Source organism: Saccoglossus kowalevskii, chromosome 8 (assembly GCF_978046115.1).
Source record: "Saccoglossus kowalevskii chromosome 8, keSacKowa6.1, whole genome shotgun sequence".
Lineage (NCBI taxonomy): Eukaryota > Metazoa > Hemichordata > Enteropneusta > Harrimaniidae > Saccoglossus > Saccoglossus kowalevskii.
In genome coordinates, this window is record NC_140648.1 from 37,987,163 (window position 1) to 37,999,695 (window position 12,533).

Here is a 12,533-nt window from a genome sequence, read left to right on the forward strand (position 1 = left end):
TTTAAGTTAATTTTTCAATAGTTTATGTTTTAAAATGCCACAGATATAACATTTTACATTCAATAGGATATGTAGCCCAAAGTTCCGTGACGGAAGGTGCGAATGGCAAATGGTGGCCGAAACTTTCATGGACGGAATTGTAATCAATACACACACACGAAAACACAATAGAAAGTGATACACACAAGATTACACAGGTAAATCGAATCAACCATCCATTTATGGGGACACAAATTTATAATCAAGACACACAAAACTTATATGTGATGAGAACTGAAATCCCATTTTAGCAGATGTTTCCAAACACCTTGTTAAAACCCACTGAAAATTTTGTCAATATGTAATACTTTGAGACATCAACAAGTATCTTGTAAGACACTATGTATCATTTTTTTCATCATATGTCACCGAACAAAGTTTTGAGATATTGAAATATGTGCTTGCTATAGGAAACAATGGTAAAACAGTATCTCACTGCAACACATTGAACTGAGTACGGTGACCCCATATTTACAATACATTTTTCACCATTGGTAACATGATATATCCACATGTAAAAAAAAATACAATACTTCTATTGTTGGGTAACAATCCATTACACGCGTTACATCATGGGATATACAAATTGGACTTGTTCGATGTATACCAGGCAATTGTAAATTAGTTTACCTTCAAGCATATTGAAATATCTGTAAAACACTTAAGGCCAACATCAACAACATTGGGATACCAATCCTTCTACAACATTTAGTAAGGTATACAGGTACACAAGACATATGCGCAGTTAAATACAAAACTCTTGAATTTATTGAAAAATAGAAAGAAAGATGAGGAGATACAAATGATCAATCTCAATCTTTGACTCGGCTCACCCAGTTGTTAAACGAATCAATATATGAATTGTATATATGGTTCAGTGACGTAAACGTAATAAACACCGCCGAACATCGCGACGCAAACTGCACATGCGCAGTACTTTTTTCGCCACAGGTTGAATGATTTATTGATCGACATTATATAAAATATCAATGATATGAAAATTTATAATTGTGATGAATGAAGTGAGTAAAATTAACATCATAAAAACGGTTATGAAAACGTCCAATAAAAAAGTAAATTATTATGACATTATGACAGGTTTAGATATAAATTACAATTGACCTGCCTTTTTTAACTGAACTCTCAATCACAAAGCCTTGACTGTCGTTGGTGACTGGCTTGAGGAATCTCGAATCAATCCTTGCTATAAGCGACAATGTATTACGTCGCGGCGTTATTAAATAACACGCTATATAGTTGAATATTTGAAGCGTTCAGAACATAAGAATGTACGAAACGAACATTCAAATACTACTACCGGTGGCAATCAGTGAATACCGAGTTCTGTAAGAACCACTTCTTCTTAATCTGACCAAAGAAAACAAAGTTGTACGTCATTGTTTTCAGGTATACAGTCTGGCGGTCATAATAAGAGGCACTTTGTAGAGGGAACATGGTAAACCAAACTTATGCAACTGAAAATACCTAACAGGTTATTATAACGTGGAACATATTGTAGATCATTTTATTTTCATTTGAAATTTGTTTTATATCAATTAGAAAGTAGAATCCAAAACAATTCTTTCTGTCTGTATATTTGCATAAATCGTGTTACGAACAATGCTGTGGTAATGCAGAGTTCGTGAACGCCTTTGCCATAACCAATGCACGAATCCTGTAAATTACGCCCTCTATCGACGAGGCACTTCTGTGACGTACTGCAGGAGTATTATTTGTTTCAAGGCAGTATACATGTACATACATCATGATTATGATTGTTTTTTCTCACAAATTCGTTTAATTTTACAAAAATGACAAAACATGAGTAAGAAATTTGAACATACACATTTCCATACCGATAGCTAAAAATGACAAACTTTGTGAAGCCCCATGGATAGCTACTTTCATGTCAGTCATCTTTTATCACAGCGATTTTTATGATCGCCAATTGCGGCGTAATCAAACGCGCAATCACGAATGTGATTGGTTAATAGCAATGGTGATGACGATTAAACAAAACAAACGCCGCCATGATAGACGCCGTTGGCAATTTTTTTTAGACTTATTATACTCATGACTAACTACAAAACCAAACAGTATGACGTAAAAAAAGCGATTCGTCGCAAGAGGGCGGAAATGTATATTAGAGTGCACTAATGTAATCTTCACTGTGCTGTGTGAGCACATCTATATGTGATAGTTGTGAAAGAAAGAGCACATTCTAAACTCGAATGACAGATAAATTGAATTAGAATTGAAAACGGTGCGTAGTGAAACAGCCGTATGTGAGACTACTATACAAGAATTCAATGGAGGAAGGAGTATGAAGTTCGTCTATATTTTAAAATAAAATAAAAACAACCCGAAAATGAATTATAAAGAAGGAGATGTGAAAACACTATAATCTAGTGCGCATACTAGACATTGCATAGCCGGACAACTTAACTGAGTATCGCGTCTTCCACGGTGACTCTACACCCGTCAACTGAAAATATTGCAGAGTCGTCATGATGCCAGTATTATCGGAGAAGTCAATGAACGACAGATATTCCATAGAAAGAATACGAATAACAGCGACGTAACACTTCTATGACGCCAAAATGAAGTGAACAAAGTTGTATAAATAGACACCCTGTCATTTGTCATTTAGAATATAGAAAATAAAAAAAAAAAACGTATTTTTATTGACGGAGGAGCGCAGATCATAAAGTGTTCAACGCTGTTAACCTCCAGCTCATTGAGTAAGCCACACTTGATGGCTCGATATAGAAACGGTGTATTGCCAATCGTACATAGAATCAATATAATAATACTTGATGGCTCGATATAGAAACGGTGTATTGCGAATCAGACATAGAATCAATATAATAATACACAGTTGAATAAGTTGCATATCAAAACACATATTGGTATAAAAGTAGAAAAGAATAAATATTATTGTAAAAACAGAAGTTTTCTTGAATAGTGTACATATTTCATATGGCGGGGTCCGATCATATCTGATAACATAGTTCAAATTACGTTAAGTAAAACTTATGGAATTCGTTAAAAAATGCAAGTGTCCATACATTGTTATGATGATAAATACGATAAATACAAAGTGTAGGTTCATTTAGTAGTTTAAAGAGAAAACATTGAATTCGAATGTCATGTTAGAAACAAATACATATATTATAAATATATTAATAGTGTACACAGTGTAGAGACTGGGTTTTAAAATATAACCGGATTGGGGTGTTAATCGCTGTAGACAACAAAGAAAAAAAATAACTAATTAAATAAATGCCTTGCATTTCACTGTGTGTCTGTCCTTTGTCGGGTTATGTTACTATACTTACCACCATCGTATAAAACTGCATGCCCACACAAAGATGTAATGTCGATGAGAAAAAAAATGTCTTTTGTATTATTAGAAATATTTAAATATGTGTTAGGTCGAATAGAAGGGACAATGAAGAGCGATTTGCTGTGTTACATATAATAGCGAAACTGGGAAACATTTGCCAACATACATGCAATATCATACTGCATATCTGATTTCAAATACGAGACAGATATAGCCGTCTTTAGATGCCCATAAATGGGCTAGATTTCAATTAAATTGACAACCGTGTTTCCATCGCATATCCTGTGTAAATTCAGTAAATATTTTCGGGAAAAAGTACACACTTAGACATACGATACTTATAATAATTATACATATTCCTACAAATGTGTGGTGGTCCAAGTTCCCTACTATATATTTCACAGCATCCAAGTCTAAATTTGTAACTCTCTCTTTACATTTCTCAGTGAATATTGCGTTAAATGTGAAATTCCCGCTGCTGAATAGAAGCTAATCTCAAGATGTGAACTCCACCTTTGGAATAGTCATGGCAACCAAGTGACAGCCTAAAATGTTAATAGCGATTTGAAATCAATTGGCATTTTTTAATCGCCAAAAGCATTCCAAATATAGGTTTTCGCTTCAAAATAGAGTGAGGTTACCATGTATATATGCTTTAGTTGTTCAGCATGAAATAGACAATAATTAATTTCAATCTCCCTTTTACCTGTTTATGCAATTTGCGCGGAAATAAATCACGATTAAAATTATTCAGTGCACAAATCCCTGAAAAATGCCACGCTCGCTGTGGATAAAACCGTTCTTAAAAATTCTATTTTGTGCGAAAGGTAAAAAAAGTGTCACACACACAAAAACAAACGCACGCGGTATCTCAAATATCACTCAGGGGGGCGCTGTTTTGATCTTCATCATCATCTTCTTCTTCTTCTTCAACATATGGGACTCCGTGCCTTTTTTTCTTCTTTCTTGAAAGAAATAGAAACATAACACCCGACACCAAGACCAAGGTAAAAGAAATCCAACCGAATCCAAAAGACCAACTGTAACCCGATTCGACTTCTCTATTACCGACCTTCTGCTGAACAGACTGTAGCACTGGTCGCTTAGCAGCTTGAAATAGCTGTATGCAGGCAAGAATAGCAACCACTGAAATTGCGAAAAAAAATAATAGTTTATTTAATATAACAACGTATATTTTTTTTTAGTTTATTCTTTCAGTTTTGATCAAGATTTTTTCGTCAACATGACATAGCTGTAAATTATGTTCGTTTTCTTCCGTCAAAAGTGTATTGTTTCCCAGTAGTATTCTTTAGACGTAACGATCTGGTGCGTACACACTAGAATGCACAGGTTAATGTATTCTTTTTATGCATCTTCCCCTATTTTGTTAAATCTTGAAGATAGCAGTTTTCGAACTGAAGGACATACATCGATCTGAAATCACACTTATTATATTCACAATATTATATTCAAATCTTGACGTACTAATGAAGGACATACGAGGAAGCATGGGTCTTTCATAAACCATCAATGAGGACAATAATGGCAAACTGTTATTGACAGCTGTTTCTGATACCTGGAATATCAACTTTACACAGCATATATTCCGACATGCAGTTCTCTGTTGTTCGCCCCCGTAGTGGAATATGTACACAGTACATATTTATAGATTTATAGAAACCACAAAGCACTGAATACATTATCTCAATTATTTGGTTATATTTACTTAAATTAATTTGACATTTCATTTCTACAGGCCTGTCAGTAAACTTGTGAAACGAATCCTTATAATAATGCCACCTTTTATCAAATTTATGATGTTATTAACGTCTTTCAGGTAATTTCAGGCGAGTCGTAATAAATCACTACATGATACATCATCCACTCAATATTATTGCTTTCTGAGCATTTTAGTCAGAAATGTTGTACTAATGTCAGCCTAGATTTCATACGTTATATAAACAACCCGTTGTATTAGTGTCTGCCCGACCCTCGCAGATCTACACAACATCTAACAAACATTCAATGTACAGACGTTTCTCAAGGGTACGACTATTCTAATTTAGCTTATTATTACAGTTAAACACATTTTCCTTTTAATGATGCGTGGAATTATTATAATAGATTTTTTTCTGCAAAACGTCAATTATAACAGTGAACACGTGTTAAAAGGGTTATGAATCACACTGAACAAGAGAGGTCATAAAAACAGCTGACAATTCTATATATTTTATTGGAGTCCCCAAAAACATTATAACAAGTGTTGCCATGGAGGCTAATTTTGCAAAAAGAGACTCGTCTATTTAATTTTAAAAAAACGATGCGAGATTGAACGTTGTTGAACAGGCTGTCGTTTCGCGGTGATTATAAAACTAAGTCGGAAACGAAAATTGGCAAGCAACAATTTAAAATTCACTAGTGACATGCGTTATCATGGTAACACCATTCATGTAATACTTACCAGAAAGCAGAAAGAGTATACCGGTCAGCCTCGTTATCATATATTTATTCTGTTTATAAGCATAGAGCATGAAGACTTCGCCCAGTACCATAATAGACAGTGCAATGATTGACATGGCAGTCTCAGAACGACGATAATCTGTAACATTTGACATTGAGGGGAACTGTGATTAGACATTAAATGTAGATCACATTATCACAGCGTGTCAATGGTACAATTGTTAGTTTAACCTCATTGACCTGTCGTCGATTTTATTTTTTTATTCGGGAAACACCAATCATTGTTAATGAATGATATCCCAAGATACAGCGATACGAGCCGTAGTTAGGTTTCGTACCCAATAGTGTAGTTTGCTGTATTGCAAACAAAATAGTACTAACGAGCTACGCAAATAATACGCATGCGTAATACAACACGCATTTAATAAAACGTAATATTGTCCGCGAACAAATCTTATGCCAACCCCTGCAATTTGACTAACTTGGCTGGTCAAATTGACGGGCTATTTTATAACAATGTTATGGTGGTACAAATATAGTTTCTGTCTTGTATTATTGAGTACAGGTGTCGATCTCCGGGTGAAACCATAACGAGCCTTCATTATTACGAGAGGGCAATCGTCGTCACGCCACGCAGAGCAACATTTGGGATGAGTTTACCACAACCAAATGGCTCTCCCAGTGGCGACCATGAATGCGAGATTTGACTTGGCCACGATGTGCACAAAACATCAGGAATTAGTTTAGTAGTTTTTTTTAAGCGCGTTGATCTGTGCAACAATCAAGATCGCCATCTTTGTTGATAAAGGGACCCATATTTGCCGCATGCGCCATACAACGGTCACACCCTTCAAATGATGAATGTCATGAATGAGACACTTTAGAACTTTAGACAGATATAGAAGTGTTAACCGCAATTATGTGTTCAATGAAAAAAACATCCAAAACATAAAGCATCATCTACATCATCATACTGTTTTTGAAATCACCAAAATTGGATTATGGGAAAATCAATGCTTATCAACACAAATGTCGCACATGCGCGGCACAACGACTATCGCCCTTCAAGCCTCGGGCTTATGGTTATAATTGCCGATATTTTATAAGATGAAAGACAAGACAATTTGAACGACATGGTTCTGAAATCAAATTCTTCATTGAAACACAAATGTTCAATAATTAAACAAACCGTCATAAACCAAAAGTTATTGCGACTACACCGGGATCTATTTGTCAGACTGTACGATAACAATATGGCGGAAGGGGTACACGGAGTAGAGTCAACTGTATTATTTATGTACGGGTTGAAAGTTGCAATGTGTAGTCTCGCGCGAATCACAGTTCGAAACATTAAACATTATCTTGTTGAATTCCTCCATGGCAAATGAGAAATATTTACTGTGGATATTGAACAGAATACCGTGACGATGACGGACTCCCCTACGATATGAATAGATCGACCTCATAACCTAAATAGTCAGTATTAAATATATTTGATATAAAATCGTTCGTTGTGAGAAGAAGTTGGGAGATAGATAAACAGTGATGGATGACATGAATACGTGCTTGATTTATGGTCTCACAGTTTATCGGTAAACGAAATTACAATAATCTATTAGCCGTCGATAAATCGTTACATGGGCCATATTTAAGGTGTTTTCATGCACACCCACTCAAGGTTACACATTAACAGCGTGTAAGTATGTGGGGGTATATTTCACATTGCCACCACGTTATGAGAACACGACACGGTATAATTTATCTGATCAAAATAAATCGTTAAATTTGGCTTTTCCAAAAGTTTCTTTTACACTCGCCACTAGTATTATATTATATAATTTCTAACTGGAGATCTAAAGTCATATGTGGTAATTAGATATGCAAAACAAGGTGACTGCATATTCAAAGTAGTATGAATACATGACAGAGTATCTTCACTGTAAATCACATGTGTCATAACGCCATAGAGAAAATCAGAATGTATCAGACACTATCAAAACTTGTGCATACTACAAATGACAACAGTTGATAATAAAACACTCGTAAATGCTGAAAATAATTCCCTCTCGTCACTCTCAAGGTCCTCGCACATCTCATTCTAGACTGGCAAAGTCGGGACTTCTTTTTTGTTTTACAATAATAAATATAATTAATTGTCTATTTGGCCGCGAAAGAAAGGGATTTCTTTCGCGGTCACACTAGTTTTCGCGATCACGCTAAAAAGGCCAAATAGACAATTAATTATATTTATTATTGTAAAACAAAAAAGAAGTCACGACTTTGCCAGTCTAATCTCATCCTTGTTTGCTTCGTCTATTTTTTCATTTGAACAAGTCATTGAAAATAACACAGTCCCCGTTAAGTTCTCTTTGTGCTTGTGCTTAAAGCGGAGGGGTTGTCGCAAGCGTGTCCTTGAAACTTGAGTTCCAAGTGGCGTATACAACAGATTGTTTATTTACATGAAAACACGTGTTTCGTGTCATAGTAATATGGCCAAAATAAAAACAGCCGTTATTCAGCCATCTTTGATCTGATTATGAAACACAGATATGTATGATGTATGTGCCAAATACGAATGAAAATGTACATAAATTGTGGAAATATAGTAGTAAGGCCAAAAAGTCAGATGGCTGTCAAACGGCCATCCTTGACCAGATTTTGAAACAAATTGTCATGGACATGCATCCTAACATGTATAAAGTACATGTATGTGCCAAATTTGAATGAAAACTGACAGAGTACATCCAAGATACCGCATAACAAAACAAAAACAAGATGCCTGCCAGTCGACCATCTTTGATCCAATTGCGAAATATATCGTCATGGACATGTATCCTAACATGTATAATCTATGTACCAAGTTTGAATGACAACTGACAAAGCATGTCCAAAATACAACATTTTCAAAAAACAAGATGGCTGCCAGTTGGCCATTTTGAATCGAATCGCTAAATCACTGCATGTGCATATGTCCCACATAAGGTACTAGGCACATGCAAAGAATGAACGGAATCGGTCCACAGGATTCTGAAATATGACGTTGGATAGACTGACGCACGGACAGACGGACACACGGACGGTCGGACGGACTTCCTCAGGAACTCACGGACGGTCGGGGACATGTATCCTAACATGTATGATCTATGTACTAAATTTGAATGAAAACTGACAAAGCATGTCCAAAATACGACATTTTCAAAAAACAAGATGGCTGCCAGTCGGCCATCTTTGATCCAATTGTGAAATAAATCATCATGGACATGTATCCTAACATGTATAATCTATGTACCAAGTTTGAATGAAAACTGACAAAGCATGTCCAAAATACAACATTTTCAAAAAACAAGATGGCTGCCAGTCGGCCATTTTGAATCGAATCGCTAAACCACTGCATGTGCATATGTCCCACATAAAGTACTAGGCACATGCAAAGAATGAACGGAATCGGTCCAAGGGATTCTGAGATATGACCCCGGACGGACAACGGACGCACAGACGCACGGACGCACAGACGCACGGACACACGGACAGACGGAGACCGAATTATAAGTCCCCGTTTTCGGACTTCGTCCGAACGGGGACTAATAAAGATTACATAATCTGTTCTTGTACTACTCTGTTCTTGCACAAATTCGATTCTTCAAATATTCTGTTGTTGTGTTCTTCTGCTCTTTACATAATCTATTTTTATCTATTTTTGCATATATTATTTTCTTCACATATTCTAATTTCTGTTATAGCACATACTAGTATATTCTGCTCTACACAGTCTGTTTTCACCTATGCTGTTCTGCGCATTCTGTTTTGCACATATCATTCTGTTCTTTGCATATTCGGATTGGACCCAATTGCAGAGCAGCTGGATTTTTGTTTTGCGTTTGACAAGCATATCATGCTGCCATCCCTTTCTGCATGCCATCATTTTACAACATAACGTGTATTTGACGTATTAATTCAGAGAGTGATGACACCGGCGATGATGACATTAGATCAGACCTAGATCAGACCTAACATTGTCACGGATGAAAACGGTGATTTAATTAACGAGGGTCAACTCTCAGATACAAATGATAGCCTGAGCTCCGAGTAAGTGACTTGTGGAATGTTACAGCTTGCACCAGATGTTGGAGGTAGACAACAACCTATCCGACTAGAAGATTCTTTTATGACTGAGATTTATTATGTCATATGTAGGAAAACTGAGTCTTTTCCATGGAGGAAACGTAAAAAGACAAATAACTCGCGCATGCGTGGCACGACTACAACTTTCCTTTAAGTTTAGTATCTGGGTTTTACAATTTTGAAATTAGAGCATGCCCTGATATGAGAAACATGCTTGCCAACACAAGGGAATAATTATTAGCAAGGATTAAATTACAAACAAAACATTCACGTTAACGATTTTAAGAATGATGTCCAGCTGTGAACGGTCCCACAATGCACTTACTATGTGCCTGAGTCGACCATGTTTATTATGCGGCTAACACGAGTGTAATATATTTGTATACAATGATTACTAGATTGTAGTAATAGTACAACGAAGATAAATATGCATATGCTACATAATTTTTGTCTAACTATGAATACCACAAGTTAATTGGACTGTACAAGTTGTCAGAAATTAAAGCGGCTGAATCTCTGACAGCAACTTATTATAAGCAGAATTTCTTTTGAACACTTGTAGGCATTACAAATCTAAAACATTATTTTCAACTTTATTTTCACCCATTGGCATAACTGGCAAAAATTACAGATGTGAAATGCAGGATTTCCAAAGATGATTTATTTGAACTGATCAGACAGTTTCTCCATTGAGTCAGCCATATTTAAAGGGCGGTAGTCGTTGCGCCGCGCATGTTCCATAATATGAAATCAAGCAAAAGGCACAAGTAGAAATTTCCTCAAATCATGATGCTAAAGAGGACGTATAATCACGTCATAAATTCAATAAACTCAAATTCCCAATTTCCTGCTACCAGATCAAAAATATTCAAGATGCAATAGTGCATAGTTAGTTACGAATGCGCGACGAAGTAATCCAACACAGTATAGGAATACGAGAGAAGCTCGTGTTAATACAATCAACAACATGTCTTTCAAAAGGGCGTGTCGCATTCACTACGCATGCGTGTCGCATTTATTATCCATGCGTGGAGTTCATAAATTGCAAATGATTAAAAAGTCTCGAAAGTAAAACACCGTGTTATTATTACATTACTAGCTTCTAATTATCAATAGGTGACACACCCACACCCCAAGATTTCATTAGTACTACAAATATCATTTCAAGTCAGGGGACTTTATCAACAACAACTATGTGGAAGAGATTATTTGTTTCTTTCAAAACAACGCTTCACGGGCCTCGAAAGCATCCTCATGCAGAGAAAATATTGCAGGGCCACAATCCCAGGGGCTACGACTTTAAGCATCTAATGGCTTAATAATGTGTCTTTATTCATTCACCACATCAGCGTAACCAGCAGCAGTTAATAATCACATCATGGAAACATCATGTAGAATAGAATAGAATAGAATAGAATAGAATAGAATAGAATAGAATAGAATAGAATAGAATAGAATAGAATAGAATAGAATAGAATAGAATAGAATAGAATAGAATATTTGACTCGAAATAATGTAAGAAATTACATAACTTATGGCCAAAAACCAACACAGTAACGCACAAATACAACACAAACAACAATAATAAAATAAAAATTAAAAATATGTTTAACAATTAGCATCCATTTCTAAGATTGTATGTATATAGACTCCTAGACTGCTGGTAATGAAACTTTCTTTTGAATTCATCAGTTTCTTAAACATGATCTGCTTAGGCAAACTTTGAAATTCTTTGTGCACTGAGATTGCTCTTATAAATTTGCACCTAGCAGATTCAATCTCTGGGTTCCTGCAATCTAAGAAAGCATGCATCTCATTGCCAACAGCTAGATCATCACATAGCATGCATAATATACAATATGCATAATATACATGCCACTGTTACAATTACACGATGAACGGCCCTTGGAGACGCAACAAGGGCACTGTTATTTATAAGTGACAGGTGCCGTGATAACCTTTTGACCTCGCGCGGATCAAGTTCACTATTAAGATTTTTCAAAAGAAGCTATCGACGATAGCACATGTCATATATCACTATACACCCAGTCAACATGCGATTAGAATGCTTGGTAGTAAATCGTGTCGGTAAAATATAGTACACATAATATCAAATTAGAGAAGAGGTTCGAGCCCCGTGGTTGACCTAAAGATAATTTTAATCAGTCGCATCTCTATATACTTTTCAGATTACAAAAAATGTACTTATTACGATCGAATATAATAAGAATGGCGATTTTCATATTTTCTGGCAGGTGATATTGGATTACTGGTTGCCTGGGACATTTGAAACGTAGATACATTACCGGTCTAGTCTCTACCGGACTATGTTGTAGACTGGCAAAGTCGGGACTTCTTTTTGTTTTACAAAACAATAATTATTTATTAATTATTTAATTATTAATTATTACTTGTTTTAAGCCCCTTTAGCGTGATCGCGAAAACTAACGTGACCGACTCAGCAATATCCAATGCTCCCCGCTTTGCGCAGATCATTTAAATAAACTTGTCATGACTCTTTCACGTTAAAAAAACCTAAGATTTATTTTCACCTAAAAATAAGCGT

General features: G+C 35.8%; 1 protein-coding gene across 1 annotated transcript in view; it reads right to left on the reverse strand.

The window, feature by feature from the left end:
* Positions 1 to 784: 784 nt before the first annotated feature.
* Positions 785 to 12,533, reverse strand: part of LOC144356553 (transmembrane protein 114-like) — a 28,853-nt gene continuing 17,104 nt past the window's right edge. Inside the window, exons 3-4 of the mRNA XM_085502583.1 lie at positions 5,847 to 5,984; positions 785 to 4,531 (exon numbers count right to left, since the gene is read on the reverse strand). Coding sequence (XP_085358709.1) covers positions 4,257 to 4,531; positions 5,847 to 5,984 — 413 coding nt within the window. The 3' untranslated portion in view covers positions 785 to 4,256. The remainder of the gene's footprint in view (positions 4,532 to 5,846; positions 5,985 to 12,533) is intronic.